The sequence below is a fragment of the Bos indicus x Bos taurus genome, chromosome 21 (genome assembly GCF_003369695.1).
Source record: "Bos indicus x Bos taurus breed Angus x Brahman F1 hybrid chromosome 21, Bos_hybrid_MaternalHap_v2.0, whole genome shotgun sequence".
Classification (NCBI taxonomy): Eukaryota; Metazoa; Chordata; class Mammalia; order Artiodactyla; family Bovidae; genus Bos; species Bos indicus x Bos taurus.
Window position 1 is genome coordinate 8,099,455 of NC_040096.1, and position 20,955 is coordinate 8,120,409.

Below are 20,955 nucleotides of genomic sequence, written 5' to 3' on the forward strand. Positions count from 1 at the left end.
CATAATGTTGTATCATTTATTTTGTTGGGAAATTGACCCAGCTTCCTGCGGTTCAGAGAATTGGATTAGTGTTTTGTCCACTATTCCCTAAATAAGGTATCAAGGTCACTTGCTAGTCCCTGGCTGTTGGTGGGCTTGTGGCATGTTCAAGATTGCATGTGAAATAGGAGCTCATTATGAAGCAATGGAAGTTCCCGTTTTTATTGTGTATGCAGCAAAAACAACATTTGGATCAATTTACAAGTTTCTGCCAAACACTGTCAAGAAATTATTTCAGTTGTGCTTTAGCAAGAAAATAATGGATCTGTGCTACAGCACGTGCCTTCTGAAATCCCCCACTGGGCCGCCCGCCACACGAGTTAGCTTCCGGTTGGCGGCGGGGACACTGCTGTCCCTTCGGCGTCCCCGTCCACTCTCCCAGCAGCTCCTCCGGGGTGCACCAGCAGGGCCCGTGACCTCAGAGAGCAGCTCTGTTCTTCTTGGGATCCCCCGGTGTCTCCCTTCTGCAAGGCTGTTTGTCTCACGTGGGACCAGCTGGCTCACCAGCCCCAGCCTATGATACACACATGCCTCAAGGGTGTATCATGTGTTCTGTCTGGAAGCAGGCAGCACGCTTTTCCTTTGTAGGCAGTTTCTCCTTTTGATTGCCGTTTGAGTGGCTTACCCTGGGTAGGCTTGGCAATGAGAAACAGCACAACCACTTGAATGCTTCTGCCAGTTGCTTTCTGTAATGTGGACTATAGAGACACCTGGAATAAAAGCATATCTTTTAAGAATTTTTGTAATGTAGGAAGACAGACTCAGCTCTCAGTGTGTTGGGTTGTTTTATTTTCAACAGCATGTACTGCATCCCTTGCGAAGGCCCTTGTCCCAAAGTGTGTGAGGAAGAAAAGAAGACAAAGACCATTGATTCTGTCACTTCTGCTCAGATGCTCCAAGGATGCACCATCTTCAAAGGCAATCTGCTCATCAACATCCGACGCGGCAGTAAGTATTCCCTTTTCCTGGAAGAGAGGGCCAGACCTCTCGGTTTTCTTTTGCTGAGCTTTTCCTACTCGTCCGTGACTCACAACTAAACTATGGGCCTAGAAAAACAACATGGTGTGTAAGCCACATGCTCGGGGCCCCTCCTTTGAGCGTCCCTCAAAGATTAAAAAGAGAGCAGGAGATTGAAAGGCAGTCGGCATTTTAGCCACGGGCTCAGCGTTTGTTTCTGCACAGGGTCATCCTTCATCTCTCTTAAGTCACATCTTATGCAGGATGTTCATGTCTCAACACATGCAAACCCCAGGAGAGACGGATGGATCAGAGGTGTGACTCAGCAGTCTCCAGCCAGAGCCAAGGCCTCAGAGCTTTAAGTCCAGAGAGTCTTGGTTCCTTGGATGTGTGGAAGAGACTGAGCAAGGGAAGGGTTTAATGATGTCAGTTTAAAGTTTTATTCAGTCCAAAACTGGCCCATCTCCAAATTTACTTCTGACAACCAAGAGAGATACAAGCATATTACATCAGCATGCATTTGAAGCTTCAGTCTCACCATCCTCTGTAGGATTCCCCACTGTTTGCAGTAGATGGTGTTCCGGGCAATTGCATGTGCGAAGCATTTCCGGTTGACTTATCTGGTGATATTTTCAGTTCTAATCTGTAACTGACAAAGGCTTCTAGTAATAGTGCCTTAAATTCTCTACCACTGGAACCACTTGATGAAGGCACCGATAGTTTCGTCAGCTAGGAGAAATATAGTAAGAAGGTGTTGAGGTTGAAAGGGACTTTTTTACTAAATTCTTAAAAAAAAAAAAAAAATTATATGGTTTGAGGGGCTTCCCTGATGGCTCAGGTGGTAAAGAATCTGCCTGCATTTTGGGAGACCTGGGTTCCATCCCTGGATTGGGAAGATCCCCTGGAGAAGGTCATGGCAACCCACTCCAATATTCTGGCCCAGAGAATCCCATGGACAGAAGAGCCTGGTGGGTTACAGTCCATGGGGTCACCCAGAGTCGGACACAACTGAGTGGCTCAGCACAGCACGCAGCATTCTGTGCATTTACTTTCCCTTAATATTGATACTATTTGTACAGTGAGTGAGTGTTATTCTTAGGATTTAGAGATAACAGCATCAAGCTTTTTGCTTAGTTTTTTTGAATTTTGGATAGCCCTTGATTTTCACAACAACCTTCACCACTTCACAACAGAGATAACTTTATTTCCACACAGCTAGAATTTTATTACTTTCACGGTATTCTGAAGTTTTATTCTTTCTGCTCTTACTAGATTTCCTAATTTCTCAAACAGATTTCTTCATTTCCTAGAACGTACCCTTTAAGTGTGTAAAAGTGTTAGTCGCTCAGTTGTGTCCAACTCTTTGTGACGCCATGGACTGTAGCTCACCAGCTCTTCAGTCTGTTGAATTCTCCAGGCAAGAATACTGGAGTGGGTTGCCATGACCTTCTCCAGGGGATCTTCCCAATTCAGGGATTGAACCCAGGTTTCCTACATTGCAGGCAGATTCTTTACTATCTGAGCCACCAAGAAAGCCTTAAGTGCCTAACCCTTCTTTTATTTTCATATTTCTGTCCTCAAAATAGGAGAAGGAAATGACAACCCACTCCAAGATTCTTGCCTGGGAAATCCCATGGGTAGAGGAGCCTAGTGAGCTACAGTCCATAGGGTTGCAAAGTTGGAAATGACTGAATGAGTATGCACACGTGCATCCTCAAAATATTTTTTAAAGACTTTAATCCGTGAATCAGGAAGTATAGTTTACTATATAGTTTGAGGAGGAATTGGTACATATTTGTGTGTGATCATGCAACGTGGCTTCCAGTTCATGTCCACGGCAGGCAGTTGGTTGGGCATCTTATTGGAAAGGCCCCTCTTCAGCCTTGACTGAAAGGCGTGAGTCCCACCACATGTTTTATTCAGAATCTCTTCCATGAAACATCAACTGTAGGCAACTGCTAGTCTTTACAACTCGAATTTCTCCATTTCTCTTGGGAAACCATCACACTGTCCAGAAACACAGGGCCTTGCCCTAGAGGCTGCTGCTGCTGCTACTGCTAAGTTGCTTCAGTCGTGTCTGACTCTGTGCGACCCCATAGACAGCAGCCCACTGGGCTCTCCTGTCCCTGGGATTCTCCAGGCAAGAACACTGGAGTGGGTTGCCATTGCCTTCTCCAATGCATGAAAGTGAAAAGTGAAAGGGAAGTTGCTCAGTCGTGTCCAACTCTTAGCAACCTCATGGACTGCAGCTCACCAGGCTCCTCCGTCCATGGGATTTTCCAGGCAATAGTACTGGAGTGGGGTGCCATTGCCTTCTCCGTGCCCTAGAGGACAGTATCCTTATTCTTTGATGTTTATCAGTTGAAAGCAAAGCAGAACCTTTTATTAACTAAGCCTTCACAGGTCATACACAGTACAATTCCATTGGTTGAACCACACCCAATTCATTATAGTATGCCTTGTAATTTTGGCATAAGTTGAACTGAAGTTTATGCTTTTTACTTACTATGAGAAAAAGGCTGTAAGAGTAAATACACTGTTCATACAGCTTGTCATTTTTGCACATGTGTTAGCAATGATGTTCCCAACTCTTTTCCACCTGTGAGAATCATGTATGTGCATTATAGAAAATTTAGAAGCGTAGAAGTGAATTATTGAAAATTACCTGCCAATAACCGTTGTTAATATTTTGGTGCCTTTTCTTGCAGTCTTAGTAAGATGGAGTCTTTAAATATAGATCCCTGTATCTTAGGAACTAGGAATGCAGCAGAAGCAGTTCCTAGTGAGACCGAGAAAACATTGTTTGTTTAGTCATGCCCTTCTACTGTGGAGGCAGTGCTGTTGACAGAGCATATTAGAGATGTTCCCTGGATATGTCCGCCTTAGCTAATTGGCAGTCTGGTGTTTACGATTTTACATTCTGTTAATCAGCCTGGGAGCTGCAGTCCTCAGGCTTCTAGAAACTGCCCTCCCCCCGCCTCGGGGGCCCATCCCAGGCATTGGGAGTTGAAAGCCACACTTAGGGAAACGCATTTTTGACCACGGGCAGGGATCCTGGGAGGCCTCGCATCTCGGGGCACCAGGGACACAAGAGCTGTGCCGAAGTGCTGCCCACACGGGTCTGCGAGAAAACGTGTGTCCCCCTGTGACAAGGCGCGCAGTAACCCTGTCCCCCTGCCGCAGACAACATCGCTTCGGAACTGGAGAACTTCATGGGGCTCATCGAGGTGGTGACGGGCTACGTGAAGATCCGCCACTCCCACGCCTTGGTCTCCTTGTCCTTCCTGAAGAACCTGCGCCAGATCCTAGGGGAGGAGCAGCTAGAGGGGTAAGAGCTTCGCGTTGCAGCAGCTGATGCTCTCCCGCCACCGCCACTTACACACGCTGCCTTTAAGGTTTTCTCGTTAAAAAGAAGCAGCAGTGCCCGTGGTGGGGGCGCCCTGCGTGGGGCCGCCTCCTCGCGCGGAGTCTCCTGCAGTCAAGATTCTCCATCCTTGAGCCTGGGTCCTGACCCATCTGGGGGTGGGTGTCTGCCTGTGTGCTGGCAAAGCAGCAGACAGGGCCGTGGAGGGCACCAAAAGCACTGAGATGGGGGCTGAATGGCTCACCTCTCCATGAAACCATCGTCCCGGGCCCCTTATCTCCCTCTGGATGCTGTGGTCCACTTCGTAAAAGCCATTCCACCTTTTCAGATGTGTTGGAACACCAGAAATACGGAGACGTATGAACAGTTCATTTGGTTACAAAGAAATCTTGACTCACAGAATTGTTTCTATTGATCAGCTCATAGGATTTGTGCTACTGGTAGAACGTTTGCCTTCTGCAGAGATGCGCTTTGTGATAAGGGTTTTAGCCTCGCCCAAGGCCATCCACCGCTTGAGGAATGAAAATAGGTGCTTCGATCGCTGCACACACATGGGCAGTTTCCCTCCCGAATTCACCCCAGGTGTTCCTGTGCACATGCGCTTCTCTTCACAGGCTCCCCTTTAAATATAATTCTTGTATTGCTTTAAGCTAATGCTTCGAAATAAAAGGAGACATCCATTAATGAGTTAACTCCTTCTAAAGAGAATTTGGGGAAATAATTTAGGAAAGCAAGAGGTGGGAAGGTCATGAGAAAGGTTGTCTTTGCTGATTTATGTGCCCCGATGGATAAAGTTACCACATAAGGGTTTCCTTACAGCCCTCCTGCTTTTCTCAGACTCACTCTCAGTCAGTCTTAAATTCTTAAAATTCCATCATCTGATATAGCCAAAGAGAGGGGGCAGCACTTCATTCCATCCCCGAAAAGCATACTGTCCTCCCCGCTGGGAACCCTGTTTCTTTCGAAAAACATCTTCCTCCTGGTGAATCCACCGAGGCTGCTGCTGTGCTCAGCCCGATGTCCCAGGTCACCAATAGAGCAAGCCAAGGCTCTGCCAGTTTGAGGTGATAGTTATTGTTGGTTGTAGTCAATTTTAAAATGAATTTTAGCACAGCTATTTTTCCTTTTCCTCCAAGTAGGTTTTTCTTGAAACTCTGGTGATGGTGAGCACCTTTTCTTTAGCATATTGGTACCTGCAAGTTTTCCTTCTGCTTGAGGATACACTTTTTTCCCCCAGGTTGAGCAAGTGATATAGACAGAGGGGAGAGCTAGCAGGAGAGTTCAGTTAATTTTTACTAGGAATTATTACATGACGTGATTACCTATCAGTTGTGTGTTAACTAAAAGTATTATGCACTCAAGTGTAGCTGAAATTAAAGTGTGACTCTTATTTGCAAAAATATTTATGACGTATTTCTTATGATCTGAACCTTGTGTAAAGCCAGAAGCCCCAGTAGGGTCTTCTTAGAGATAGATGCATATCGTCTCTTAGGTGTTTGGGCCACTTCCAGGCTCAGGGAAGCTTCAGGCCTCCCCTGATCTTAGTACTTTATTTGTCAGGGGATGGCAATGGTGAGCCTGCTGATCGTCAGTAGTCCTGGTTGCTCTGAGGAGACTGAGTGTCCAGCCTTGGATTTCTTCCTGCCATTGCTGGGAGGAAGTGCTCTCTAGCTGGAGCACTTGAGAACCTAGCTTCTCTACACGAGAGCTGTGTTCCTTTGACTGCCTTCCTCACCCATGACCAAAATGGTCTGGGTAACCTTGCTTGTGATGAGTGCCCCTGCAGCTGGCTTTGGCAGTAGCAACTCAATTCTGTATTTCTCCTCCTCAGACTTAGGAAGGAGGTTAGGTCCAGCCCCTTCACCTGCTCCCCTCACTCCTATAAGAAGAGTCACACAGATACAGAGACCAAACGCGTGGTTACCAGCAGGGGAGGGGGAATGGGGTGGGGAGTACAGGGATAGGAGATTAGGAGGTACAAACTGTTACGTATAAAATAAGTTACAGGGAGGGATAAAATGTGCAACACAGGGGACATAGCTGATATTTTATAATAACCACAAATGGAGTGTAACCTTTAAAAATAGTGGGGATTTCCATGGTGGTCCAGTGGTTAGGAATACAGGGGATGCAGTTTTGATCCCTGGTCACGGAATTAAGATCCCACAAGCCACGTGGTATGGCCAAAAAAAAAGTGAACTGTAAAAACTATGAATCACTATATGTACACCTAAAACTATAAAGAATGCAAAATAAACGTTAAAAAGAGCCAATCTTCCACTCAAACCTTAAAAAAGAAAGGAAGAGTCCAAAGGAAGCGGAAAAGAAAGGAAGATGATAAATAGATAAATGCCAGCAGTGCTGAGCGAACTTTGCAGAGTGCCACAGGGGAAGAAAAGGCACATGCCATGGGCATGAAAAAGAGTCAGATATCTGATTGAGAAAGATCAGACAGGCTTCTGAGAAGAGGTGGCTTTGGAGACGGGCCTTGGGGGTTTCCGGAAACGCTCAGAGAGCAGAGGGTGAAGAAAGGCGTTTCAGGCCGGCAGCAGCAGAGGCAACGAGCTGGGGCGTCCTGGGACGTGTTTGGCAAAAAATGCTGGAGAGGTAGGTGGCATTAGGGTTACGTAAGCTGCTATGCACCCAGGTGTGGAGGTTATAATTTGGATAGGCAGCGGAACCTACACAGGACGTTTGAGTTACCAGAGTGTTAGTAGAACCTTTCACTTCCGTGTGCTTTTGCTATAAGCCAAGATGACTTTTACCCCAGGGGTTCCCACACTTTGCTATACTTAAGAGTCATCCAGAGGCTTTTAAGGAATCCTGATGCCCAAGTTGTACTCCATCCCAATTCAGTCAGAACGTTTAAGGGTAGGATCCAAGCATCAGTGCTTTTCTAAGGATCGCCAGGTAATTTCTGGGTGTGCCAAATTGGAAACCACTGCTTTACCCCTTTATTTCTTCTTCTCATAAGCATGTCCCCAAAACTTTGATTTTTTGCCTAGATATTTTCTTGTCACACTGTTGTCTTAAAGTATGATTTTTCTTATACCTCTCATGACCAAGTAAGTGCTTCCACTTGGTGCAGTGGGAAGAAAGTTTTATAGCCTTTTGCTTTGATGCTGAGCAGACAAATTGGTAGTACATACATCCTTTTTATGTGTCACCCTTTGCTTTCCAAACGGAACTGAGACCTGTCCCCAGATGTCTCCCGAGTAGCCCAGACTACAAAGTCAAGTCCAGAATGTGAAACTCAAGAGCATTGCCTGGAGTAGGCCTCTTATTCCTCACTTAAAGTGAGCTGATTCTAGAATCTGACATCCAGGACTGTGATGGACACAGAGCAAAATCACATGGGAACAGGTGGCAGGGCTGCTTGTCTCTGGGTAAAGGGGCCAGACAACATAGGCAGTCTAAAGTTAAGCCAGCAGAATTCAGATGGCCAGTGCTTCCTTGAGGACATCACTCTGTGTAAGGTGGTGTGTTTCTGAAATAATAACCTTAGACATTAAGACCAAAGTTGTGCTGTTTTGGAAGGAAGTGGATTTTGGAATACACATGTACAAGGTTTCTATGAAATGGTTAATTTGTAAGCCCTTGAAAAGGATATTTCTGTTATCTGAAAAAAATTCCCTGATGTTGAACAACCCTGTTTTGTGATAGCATCAGATAAATGAGTTAAAATTCCAGATTTGTTGGTGCCACCAAGGATAGTCGCCCTGAAAAGAGTAAGAGTTAGACAGAGGTGGAGGGTTATAAGGATCGGAGTCTTGGATGCAGTCAGGCGTCTCTACCACTTGGCTTTGCAACACTGTGCTTTATTCTATCTTCTTGCAGCTCTAAGATTAGGTTGCAACATGGCTATACTTTAACACTTCTTTGGCACTTCCAAAAAATATACACTCAGTCATGTGACTCAGCAGTTCCAGGATCTACCCCAGTATCTACCCAAGAGAAACGAAAACATGCCCCCACAAGACTCGTACGGGATTGCTCATAGGAGTATTATTCATGATACCATCCCCCCTCACCCCACAGCAAATAAAAGCCCCACTGGAAGCAATCCAAATGTCCATCAGCAGATGAGTGGGTAAATAAAACGTGGCACAGTGGGTTCCTGCCCAACGATAATGTCACAACACAAGTGAACCTCAAAAACATCAGGGTAAGTGAAAAAAAGCCAGACACGAGAGACTCCACGTTGTAGATTCCCATTCGTTGTAATGGGTGATTTCTGGAAAAGGCAAAACTGTGGAGACAGAAAGCCGTGAAGAGCTGGGGGTGGAATCAGAGGTTGAGCACCACGGGGAATGAAGAGCTTTGGGAGTGCTGAGAGCGAGGAGGGGTGGAGAGGCTCCGACACTGCCTCGTGGGCATGGCTGGACCCCTGTGTGAGTTTACTGAGCTCCGGAACTGTAAAAGCTTACAATGACTGGATTTTTTTGGTAGATAAATTATACCTCAGTAAAGCTGTTTTTAAAACACTCAAAGAGGAAACATTTTTAGAGGATCTGTTTGGTTCTAGAGACATGTGAATATAAATTCCTACCCTTGCTGAACCCCCAAGGCTGGTGTAAATATTGAACTTCGGAGGAGATTTGGACGTAGTCGAAAGCAGTCTGCTGCAGACGGATTAGAGGCAGCCTCTGTGCAAGACCAAGCCCTCCGTCTGCTGCGGAGTGCTGGGGACAGCCCCCATGTGCTGGGTTCTGATGCCCCCTAGGGACCGCAGGGAAGAGGCTGTGTTTTTTTTCTCTGAGAAATAAAGCGAATGGTGATTGCTTTTTTCCAGTCTGTCAGTGAAGTTTGGAAAGGGGGAGAGTGTTCATTCCTGCCCCGCCCTCCCCCAGCCCCATCTGTCCCAGCTGGGGAGAAGTTCAAGAAATGCTTTGTCTAGAGTTGCTGTCTAGTGAGACAGGAGATGACACTCCAGCCTTGGACCTGGCGTTGTCTTCTAAGTACGAGGAGAATCCCCAGCACTGTGCCTTCCTCTGCTTCCCGGTCTTTCCTGCCCTTCATCTGAGCAGGCGGGGAGGTGGTGGTGTTGACAACTCAGAGGTAAGACAGCCCTGAGACTGGAGCCATAAATAAAACAGTTAGGTGTACAATATATGCTGGGCATTTAGGATGTTGATGCAGGAAATACATAGATGTCCTCAAGGAAATAACCTCCCACTGGGGACCCACCCCAAGCATAGGAACAAACATTTTTTGCAACCTTAAGAGCTGGGGAAGGGACACTAACACAGATAAAATCCAGGCACCACAGAGTCTGTGTAAGGGACAGAAAAATAACCAGATAGTTTTTAAAAATACATTTTGAATGTAAAGGCAGTCATCTTAGAAACAATTAGGAAATCACATTTACAGAGCAATTGAGTTAAACAGCTAATTCCTTTAGGAAACAATAAAATCTAAGTGTGTTTATGAGTGTGTTGAAGATGTGCAGACAAGTTTCTGCCTTTTCCTACCTCGTAATCCTCACCTGATCTCAGAAGGAATGGGAGGGCAGCAGGGTGCCAGCTGGGGTTGGGAAAACAAGAACAGTATTGACGGGCAGCTCGTGAATGGCTTGGTTATTATTGTGAGGAGGGTTTTATTTTTATTTTCTGTCGCTTACTCCAGCTCCATAACGACCGGGTTTTATTGATATTGGTATCCGGGCTCCAGGCCTTCTCAGAGTTGTTAAAAAAAAATGTTTATGTTTACTGTAAAAAGATAATCTCGCTTTTCAAAGTGATGAATCACATACACAGAATTTCAGTGTGCCTGCCATTCATTTGTCAAATTCCTTATAATTCATGCTCCCTCCCCGGGGGAGAAGATGTTTTGTTCAGAAGGTATTTTCCGTATGGTTATGTTCCCTGCTAGTGAAATTAGTTTACTAAAATAAAAGCCTCATCTTAGGTTGAGTCAGAAGTTTGACCTGGGTAATTGGCCTTCACTCCCGGCTCAGAGGTTTCTGCACCAACAAGGAGATTTTGTCCCTCGCGGTTACGACCTGGGCACCTGGGAGCCGTGACACCGCAGAGCGTCCTTCAGAGCTGGGACTAGCCCGAGGGCAGGGACGGCCCTTGCCGGCAGGCATCCGACTCCACCTGCGGACACCCCTCCTCCGAGCAGCGGCCCCAGCAGCCTGGCTAGGAGGGATCAGACACAGCCAGGAGGGGTGCGGTGAACCCCGCCTTTGCGGTGCCTAGCCTGAGCCTCGGTTCCTTTGGACAATATTTCACATCCATTTTCCAGTATACTCCTATGTTGGGGAGCAAGCTCTCGTTGAAAGGAAAGGATTTGTTGGCCTGCCCGTTTCTGCCGCTGACTTGGTGACCCGGGATGTGTCTGAGGCCTCAGTGGGTGTGAGAAGGAGCCCCTCTTGGCTTCCAAGCTGCCGCCTTTCGGCCCGCGGGCTCACTGTGCCCCTCCGCCACCCGGCCCCGCGAGGTGCACTTCGTGAGGGGCTGGGCCTCAGGCCAGGGGCAGATGCCCCCTGGGCGCAGCGGCTCCTCCTGGGCCCTGCACACCCGCAGGGCGCTCGGGTGACGCCCTTCCTCCGCCTGCTGACCCGTGAGTGACGGACGGAACTGCAGAAGGAGCTGAGTACCTGCGTGCGTGCGTGCGTACCTGCAGCTCGTGGACCTCACCGCTTGTCCTGGGCCCGGTCTCGTAATGCCCCGGGAACTCCCGAGAATAAGTTTGGGCGTGACCCAGGCTTCCGCTTAGCTCAGCCTGTGGGCTGACTGGCGGGTAGAGGCCTGAACCTCACCGGGCGCCAGGCGGTGCCCAGCGCACCCCGCCCCAGGGCAGAGGAGCGCGCCGGGCTTCCGTCTGGTCCTTCCTGGCTCTGGGAACGGGGGCCGGGGTCCTTTCTTCTCTGCTGTGTGTGTGTTGGATCCCTGAGTGGGTCTTGGAAACCGCACACAAGGTGGCACCAGTGCCTAGAGTCAGTTTTGTAGAGGGCACTGGAGTGAACCCCAGAAGGAAACAGGCGGGGGCGGGGGGGGGGGGAGGGGCGGGGTCTGAGGTCTGCTGGGAACAGACCTGTCAGTGCCGGACTGGGGTGCGCAGTGACCCTGCCCGCCTGTTGTGCAGGTGTGTCCAGACCCCGGGCGGGAGCTGTCCGCTCGCCTGCTGCCCCGAGGGGTGTGGGTGGTGTGGTTTCTAGGGAGACCCAGGCTAGCGGCTGCTGATGCTGGCTGTCCCCCCGCCTTGCCTTCAGAGGCGGCCGTGTCTGCTGCTTCTGGGTCCACCCACCGGGGTAGACGTCTCGCTTGGTCAGCTTTGGAGCCCCCGCCCCTCATGGTGCTCAGCATCTGTTAGACCGGTGCCTCTCCAGGTGTGGTCCCAGCACGTACAGCGTCAGCATCCCCTGAGCGCTGGTTAAAAATGCAGATCCTCAACCCCCCTAGACCTGCTCAGGAGAAACCCCCAGGGTGGGGCCCAGCCCCCAGCCCCCAGCCCCCAGCCCTCTGAAAATCAGCTGTGTGCGCCCTGAACCCTGAACTTGTTGGACACTGAGTTGCTGTCGCCTGGATGGGTGGCCTGGGGAGTTGCCCTTCAGGGGCCATTTCTTCTCCCCCACCTTCTCCAGTGACCAAAGCTGAGAGTTTTCAGGGTGGGCTGCATCTGAAGGAGGAACTGAGCCATCTGCCTGTCCCGTTCTCTCTCCTCCCCGCTGAGCTGCACGGAGGGGATGGGATAGGATTTAACCCCGAGGATAATGGCAGGCTTTCTACAGCAAATATGTAAGCTGTTCCGGTTGAGTAACAGAGCATATCTGTTCTCCCGCGGACTGATTTCAAGTGCGTTGTACATACTCTGCTTGAGAGAAATAACCAGAGGCGTTTCTAGAGAATGATTTGAGTAGCAGCCTCTAGTGTGAGAAGTGTAATCGGGGTCATCAAATTAGTGTTTTATCTGTTTTGACATTATTCTTGAATCATATGGTTGCTATTGTTAACAGGGACTCTTCCTTCTTAGATACTCTTAATTCCATCTCTGATCGGCAGAGGCGGTGTTTTCTGGAGCCAGGTGGCGAAGAGTCCCAGAGCAGGGTGGCTGGAGGCAAAGGATAACGGTCTGATGCTGATCTCTCTGCTTCCAGGAACTACTCCTTCTACGTCCTTGACAACCAGAACTTGCAGCAGCTGTGGGACTGGGACCACCGCAACCTGACCATCAAAGCTGGGAAAATGTACTTTGCGTTCAATCCCAAATTGTGTGTCTCGGAGATTTACCGCATGGAGGAAGTGACGGGGACTAAAGGGCGCCAGAGCAAAGGGGACATAAACACCAGGAACAACGGGGAGAGAGCCTCCTGTGAGTGCGACCTCCCATACTGCGCCGTGGCTTCTGTCTGTGGCCCCTCCTCACTTCATGCAGGCCTCTTAAACCAACACCTGGACATCTTCAAAGGCAGTAGTGAGGCAGATTCATATTAGTAAATTTTCCATAGGTTCCATCTGTGTATAAACATTTATAAATGGCTTTTCACTCAGATTTTAAAGAGGTGCTTACAGAATACACAGAGTTAAGCATCTTTTATGCTCACTCAGACTGTTGGATTATTTTCCAGGGGAGAGCTGGTCCTCTCCAGCCCTGGGAGGGAGTGAGCCTGGCCCTGAGTCTCCGGGGTGGAGGGGAGGTCTGAGGGCAGAGGGGCTCAGCTGCAGCCCCTGTGGCCATGGGCCCCCAACCTGGATCCTGGTCCCAGCACAGCATGGAAAATGGAGAGAGACTGCCTCCCTGAACTGATAACTGCTTTTTAAATTTAGAACAGTATAATTATAATCTTATATTGGTTATATGACTTCTGCTTGAAGGTTTTGCCTCTGAGCGGTGAGTTTCTCACCTAACCTTGTATGTAAAACTGCTTTTAAAAATGGTGTGCTTCTGTGTGGCTGGATCAGGTTATGAAGGTAAATGCTTTCTCCACCATCGGCTTTTGATAAGGGACAGTATGCAAAAAACGGAGACTAACCCCTGTGATCCGGGGTGGTGCACATGTGAACACTGGTGGGAGAGAATCTTAGAGACTGTCCACATTGGACTTTGTTTTGTGGGCTCGGGATTCACCCCGTAAACTCTCGAGTTGCCCAGGAAGGGGTTTTAGAGGAGGGAAACCCGACGCAGAGCTGCAGGGCCTTCTCCCTGCGCGTCACACGCCCCCCTTGCCACGCTCCTGTTTAGACCATTGCAGAGTGGATGTCGCATAGCTCTCTCAAAGTGTTTTTCTGCTCAGAGTCAGCCAGTCTGACCTGTTGGATCATGAATACAGTAGCCATTTATTTTCTTTTGGGGGAAAAAAAATGTTTCCTCTGTAAATAACATTTTAGCGGAAACTACAGCATTTTTTCCATCTCAATCCATCACATTTTGCCCCACAGACATCTTGGATTGTAACTGTTGCAGGCCTCTGCTTCACCTCCCTGAGGGTGGAGGGTGTGGTGGGAGGGAGTCAGGCAAACACAGGGCCCCGGGTGGAAAGGGCTGTTCATAGGAGAGCTCGGGTCTCAGCCTGGGTGACTTCAGCAGCCCTCCCCGAGTTCTCAGCAGTTTGAATCTGGCCCGGGAGCACGAGGGGACTTGGGGCAGCCTCCCTGTGGTGCTCCCCAGCCCAGGCTCCTCCCACAGAGGACGGGAGCCGTGCCGAGCAAGGTGGGCTCTATTAGTGCTCAGTCCATTCCCCGATATGTGTCGGCACTGCCGGAGCCTCCGGGGAGTTCCTGGAGGTGTCACGCAGGAGGGTGTCGGTACCAAGCTCAGACTAAGAAGTTCCCCTCCTGTGGCACACCTGCCCCGTTACTGACGCAACCAGGCAGATCCGCAGTGGTGAGACAGGTGTCACCTTGTCTAAGAAGACTCTTCCAGCGTCAAGGTCCCCAGCCCCCTCGGTGGCCCACATCTCAGGCATGAGCAGAGACAAGCTCCCTTGGTGCAGCCAGCAGTCCTCTTCCAGGTTATTAAGGATCGCCCACAGGTTCACATCCAGGGCCCCGCCTGAACGAAAGCAAAGGATGGAGCCCCTTGCAGGCCCTGTAGCACAGTGTTTGGGTCCTTAGTGGAGACGGCAGAGTCACTGAGACGTTCCAACAGGGGCTTTGCACACACAGCCAGCTTCGGGGGAGAGGGCCGTGGCCTGAGCAGATGAGCCCGCGGGCGAGTGGGAGGGGAGGGCGGAGATCACTGTCCCTCACGGGTGTGCCTCTGCCCCAGGTGAAAGTGACGTCCTGCACTTCACCTCCACCACCACGTCGAAGAACCGAATCATCATCACCTGGCACCGGTACCGGCCCCCCGACTACCGGGACCTCATCAGCTTCACCGTCTACTACAAGGAAGCGTGAGTGTCTGTGCTGCGGCCGTCCTTCTGTGGGCGGGCTTCATCCCCCACCCCCCCCACCCCCCACCGCCGACCCCTGCTGTCCGGTGACAGCCACGACCACCAGTGACAGCTGTAAACGAAAAAGTGTTTTCTCAACACCTTTCCTTCTTCAGTGGGTGCTTAGAGGTGCTTGAATTTAAAAAGTCCAAAGCAAAAAACTTACTTTGTGACTTAGGTCAGTCCAAACATTCAGAAGCTGGGATGGCGCGTGTGGTTGCGGCATCATTGTAGCCTTGGTGCCCTCTAACCCACAGTCCAGGGATGCCCGAATCGGGGTGCTCAGCCCCCTCGAGGTGACCCTCAAATGCGTCTGTAGTCCACTCCCGTCATCTCTGTGGCCCCTCCCCCCAGATGTGGCCCTCGACTGTAGATCGTAAGCCCTCCAAACAAGGCACGGGAAATGGAGAGAGACTGACCTCCACGTCCCGAACCTTTCAGGATCTCTCCCAGAATCTGCCAGGGGCATTTCTTGTCCTTCAGGGGACACCTGCCTGCCCGGGCAGCCATCTCTCCTGATGGCAGGAGTGTCTTCTTGGTCCGCCTCTCCCTTCCGGCGCCTCCTGTATCCAGATGATTGGTTGCCCGGGGCCCGCCTTGATGCCTCTCCCGGGTGCCTGCCTTCCCTGGAGCTGGAACCAGAGCCATGGTGTCAGCATCTGGTACCCTTTCCCCTGCCCCAGCTGGGGCCCTGGGAGTGCCTTGCCCATGAGAAAGTCCAGATGCAGGATTCTCAGGCATTCAGTGTCCCAGCACACAGGAGTCACTCATCCGCCATCACGACGATCGGGAGGGGTGTGTGAATGCCAGTTTCAGAAACCAGTGGCTGTCCAGCCCTTCCATCTGAGGGGCATGGGATCCCTGCCCAGCTCCTCATCTGTGCAGAGCCACCATCCTCTTTGACAATTCTACCAGTGCTCTGGCAGGGTTGGCTGGCACTTTCCCCAAGGGGTTGACATTAGTGTCTGAGATAACCTGGAAACTAAATATTTGAGTGTGATAAAAATACTTAAGCAATCAGAATTGTTTGTGAGCAAATTAGATTTTGGAGGCTGTACTTGAGAAGCTGTTTTTCTGTGACAAAGGCATTTTCCTCCAGAAGTTATTCTTATCAATAACTGATGTTTGCATTAAGTGACTGCCCTTGTTTTTTATGGTGAAAAAAAAAAAAAAAAGCCACAGTGGGAAGAGAGGGAAAGAGTATTTGTATATACTTTTCAGGAGCAGTGTTTCCAATCCCAGTAATTACAGAACTTAACTCTTCCTGAGGCAGAGGGTTTGACTCTATAGTATATAGAGAACCAAGTGAGACCTGGAGTCTGGTAGCTTACTTTGATTCTATAAAGATCTAATTGCTGACGTGTTTTACCTAGAATCCCCATTATGGAAAGTGGAAGGGGGGACACCCCAGGGAGGTTCTTAGAACTTCAGTGTTAGCACCATAAAGCACTGTCTGAGCTTCGCTGACTTGTGTTTCAGCCCCTTTAAAAACGTCACGGAGTATGACGGGCAGGACGCCTGCGGCTCCAACAGCTGGAACATGGTGGACGTGGACCTCCCGCCCAACAAGGACGTGGAGCCCGGCATTTTGCTGCACGGGCTGAAGCCCTGGACGCAGTACGCCGTTTACGTGAAGGCCGTGACCCTCACCATGGTGGAGAACGACCACATCCGTGGGGCCAAGAGCGAGATCTTGTACATTCGCACCAACGCATCAGGTACCCACGCACGGCCCTCGCTGTCCCCGCCTCATCAGCTCACGTTCCTCGCTCATGATAAGGTGTAGTCAGAGGGCTGTCCCTGAGCTGTGCCCATTGTCTCCCCCCGTCCTGGGCCAGTGTCTCTCATTTATATGCCTTCTTAGTATATCAGGAGAATACCTTAGCAGTATCATTTTTTTCTCCCCCTACTCCCAATACCCCAGCCTCTTCCAGGACATCTTCTCTGGACTTAGGACCCTCTTCCATCATCATTCTGATTGTCCTGGACCAGTGAGCCCAGGTCAAGGTGCTGGGTTGGTTTCTTTGGGAGGCCCCAACGGGATACAGTCCCCTAGGCTCCCCTTCTTGTTTATTTGGATAGTTGGACCTCTGGGAACTGAAGCCCTGCCGGTTGGTGTTCCAGTTTATCTCGGGCTCACTGGCTTCTCACCTTCATCCCGTAGTGCCTAGGGTTCCAAGAAAACAAACACAAGTTGGAAAGCATGAGAGGAACCATGTGGTAGACACTGCAAGTGACTGCTGATGAAAATGTGCCTCCTTCTCCCCTGATCCCCATTTTCTAAACTACCTCATTTCTCAACTCCAGAATCTGAAACTAACAAGAGCAAATTTTTGTGTCAGTTTTCCAAGTGTATAAATACCAGGTTAGAAGTAGGGAAATGCACATCATTTTAAAAGGCACTTAAACATTTTTTGATGATAGCCATTGTTACAATGCGTAGGCTGTTACAACACATACAAGCTAGCACAAAGTGAATTTAAATGGCAAAGAGGGAGAGGAAAAAATGTTGGTCAGGAAATCCTTTTGCTCATGTTCTCTTGCCTCCTCCTCCCCTCCCCTGTTCCATCCCAATGCTCTTCTAAGTGGCTGTGATCATGTCACTGATGGTACAGCATTTGTATCAATAAATGTGATGCAGACTTCTGATTCTAGGCCTGGGATGATGTAGCAGAGGCTCAAGGAAACAGAACAAGTTGTTCAGCCTAAAAATTTGGAAGTAATTCATTGTGACTAATTTAGGGAAAATAAAAATCTTTCTTTGCTATGACCAGTTCTTAAGAAACTTGTTTCCTTTCCCCAAAGATGGAAAACAAAGCACTGCACAAGTTGAGTCCGTTGGCCCCATCTGGCGCCTGTCCTTACAGGTGGTGGTCAGAGAACGGCTTAGTCCTCGGCTCCAGTTTTTTTGTGACACCTGTTGTTGAAACATCTCGGGGTCCGCTGTGTGTTTCTGAAATACTTATTCTAGGAAGCACTAAAATGGCCTAGCATTTAGTAGTTAAACATTTTCCCAGAGAAAGTTAGCATTAGTCATAACTTTTTCCTAATGTGTCCTTCCCTACAAGTGTTCAGAACCTCATGTATATGTTGTCCCTTAAGCTTTCAAATGTGAAAAGGAGCTTGCATAGGAAGCTCAGCTTAGTGCTCTGTGATGACCTAGGGGTGAGATGGGGATGTGTGAGGGAGTCTCAGGAAGGAGCGGACATGTGTATACAAACAGCTAATTCATGTTGTTGTAAGCAGAAACTAACACAACATTGTAAAGCAATTATACTCCAATTATAAAAAAAAAGCAGCTTACATGACCACATTGCTTAAGTGGCACGTAGCGAAGGTGTTTTTCGCACTTTGGTAAACCTACCAAAATCAATGCTTTTTCTGTGAACCTAATGAAAACAAGATTTCAGTGGTCCCTGGATGCATTTGCCCTTTATACACAATTCAGCTCTGGGTTTGGGATTTAGGGGCAATAGTACGTACAGTTTGACCAGATCCTTATGCTTTGCCTGTAAATCGATATTCTTTTGATGGTAACAAGAGTCCATGACTTGAAATCAGGGCTTTATGTGTGTTCCAGGTATTTTTAGACTTCTCATAGTCATAACTCCATACTTCCACTGATTCGCGGTTATACAGTTGTCAGATTTACAGACCCTTTTTCATCGCCTTCTCCTCCAGAGCCCCCTGTGCCCCGCCCCACACCCTCCATCACCCTTTTTACGTCCCCTTTCATTTTGGCTTTTTTCCTTTTTTTTTTTTTTTAATCAGAGATTCAAAATCTCAAATAAAATAGAAGTCAGTCAGTTTTTTTTTTCTAATTAAAAAATTTTTTATTTTAATTGAAGGATAATTGCTTTACAATATTGTGTTGGTTTCTGCCTTATATCCACAGGAATCTGCCACAGGTAAACCTATGCCCCCTCCCCCTTGAACCCCCTCCTCCCACCCACACACACACAAGGCAGTGGGTCTTACCATTTGCTGACACTGCCCCGAGTTAGACGTCTTGGAGGATGGCAGCGCTGATACATGAGGACGGTCCAGCATTTGCATTAACTGTAGATTCTAAGTCGTCCCTCCCAACCCCGGCTGCGCCCCCACCGTCCTTTGCCGTCGACTGCTCAGTCATGTTTGTCACCGCGGAGATGCCCTGAGAACAGATGCTATAAAGGGAAAGTAAGACAGTTGGGAAAGGAGGTTCGGTTGGCGTCTTGTGTCTGTGTTCACCGCTGTGTCCTGTCCCGGTCACACTCTGGTGGGTTTGCGCTGAGTGTCTGGCAGCCTGGCTCTCGGCTTCCTTGCATTTTCTGATGCGTCCTCTGCCCCCTCCCAGTTCCTTCCATCCCCCTGGATGTCCTCTCGGCCTCAAACTCCTCTTCTCAGCTGATCGTGAAGTGGAACCCGCCCTCCCTGCCCAACGGCAACCTGAGCTACTACATCGTGCGCTGGCAGCGCCAGCCCCAGGACAGCTACCTGTACCGGCACAACTACTGCTCCAAAGGTGAGGGGGAGGCCGGGGCGGCGTCTGTGGGGAGTGGGCGGCAGCGGCGGGCCTGAGCCCGGGGGCGCGGGCTCTCCATTCCCGGCAGCCCGTGTAACTTGGCTCGCACGGGGCCACTCTCTTCCGAGCAGACAAAATCCCCATCAGGAAGTACGCCGACGGCACCATCGACGTCGAGGAGGTGACGGAGAACCCCAAGACCGAGGTGTGCGGCGGGGAGAAAGGGCCGTGCTGCGCTTGTCCCAAAACCGAAGCTGAGAAGCAGGCGGAGAAGGAGGAGGCCGAGTACCGCAAGGTCTTCGAGAACTTCCTGCACAACGCCATCTTCGTGCCCAGGTACCGCCATTTTCGTGCCCGGGTACCGCCATCTTGGTGCCCGGGCACCGCCATCTTTGCACCCAGGCCCCACGTCCTCCGCGGTGCCGCCGCCCCCACCACAGCCCACCTTGCGCAGGTTTGACAGCCCGGAAGCGAGGCCCCGGGGGCCATCACAGAGAGACCACAGGGCGGGCGATCCGCTGGGCAGGTGGGCGCTCGGCCCTGTCAGACGGGCCAGGAGCTCGCAGCCTGCGCTGTGGGGGCCTCAGGGTGACAGCCGGCCAGCCCGCTGTGGGCTCAGGGAGTGGCAGGCAGCAGCCACGAGCAGACACCAGCAAGTGAAGGAGCCGGGGTTTGGGCCCTTCCTGCACCTCCCTGCCGGACTCCCAGCCTGGCCAAGGAGGGGCGAAGTGAGAAGGAGAAACTGAGTCAGTTATGAAAGGGGCTCCACTTCAAAGCGTAACTGAGCACCACAGGGTCCCTTGAAAAAGTTTGTGAAGCCGTGCCAAAGACAGCCTTTCCAAGACAAACAGCTCAACCCCAGAGCATCTATCTTCTCTGTTGCTCCAGCCGCCACTTCTGCCAAGTGGGGACAAAATGGAGGAAAATAAATGTGTAGAGCAGAATTATTCAAGTTGCCAAAAGCTGGGAACAACCCATGTGTCCACCAGCAGATGAAGAGATGAACCAATGTGGTCTTTCCCTGCGGTGGAATATTCAACCATGTAAAGGAATGAGATTCTAAACAACAGGAATGAGCCTTGAAAACACTATGCTGAGTGAAAGCAGCCAGATACAGACATGTGTGTGAAATATCCAGAACAGGCAAATTCATGGCAACGGAAAGTAGATTACAGATTACCAAGTGCTGGGAGAGGGAAAATGGGGAGTTACTCCTTACTCTGTGTAGAACTTGTTTGGGGTGATGAAAGATTTTGGTGATGGTTACACAGCGTTATGAATGTCATCATTGACACTGAATTTTACCCCAAAAGTGGTTAAAATTATAAAGTTTTGTTAGCTTTTTTTTATTTTTTTTATTTTAAAAGTTTGTTTTACCACAACAAAAAATAGTTAAAAATCAAAAACAGAGGGACATTCAACAGGGCAGCCTTGTAGTGTCTGGGGAAGGAGATAGAAACGGGGTGGTGGCTGATAGTGCCTTTTTCTTTCTGAAAAATTGTAGCACAGGGTTTAGAAACAACCTCGTGCCTGAAGTCTGGGCAGAGGAGCAGGATCCAGGCCAGCGTTTTACCTGCAAGCCCGTTTCCCCACCCCCGTGGTGTCCCTGTTGCCAGCGCGTTCTCCTGGGCATCCGTCTTCTCCCAGCTCCCCACCCGCAGGGATACCAGCGGCCCCCGGCTTCTGTTTATGCTGCATTTGCTTTGCCCTCAA

The 20,955-nt window shown here is 49.7% G+C and overlaps 1 protein-coding gene across 2 annotated transcripts in view; it reads left to right on the forward strand.

Annotated features, from left to right (window-relative positions):
- IGF1R (insulin like growth factor 1 receptor) overlaps positions 1-20,955 on the forward strand; it is a 304,861-nt gene that overhangs the window by 242,459 nt on the left and 41,447 nt on the right. For both annotated transcript variants that reach the window (XM_027522149.1, XM_027522150.1), the window contains exons 4-10: positions 839-987; positions 4,180-4,324; positions 12,462-12,676; positions 14,573-14,699; positions 16,218-16,456; positions 19,075-19,242; positions 19,374-19,578. In XM_027522149.1, coding sequence (XP_027377950.1) covers positions 839-987; positions 4,180-4,324; positions 12,462-12,676; positions 14,573-14,699; positions 16,218-16,456; positions 19,075-19,242; positions 19,374-19,578 — 1,248 coding nt within the window. The remainder of the gene's footprint in view (positions 1-838; positions 988-4,179; positions 4,325-12,461; positions 12,677-14,572; positions 14,700-16,217; positions 16,457-19,074; positions 19,243-19,373; positions 19,579-20,955) is intronic.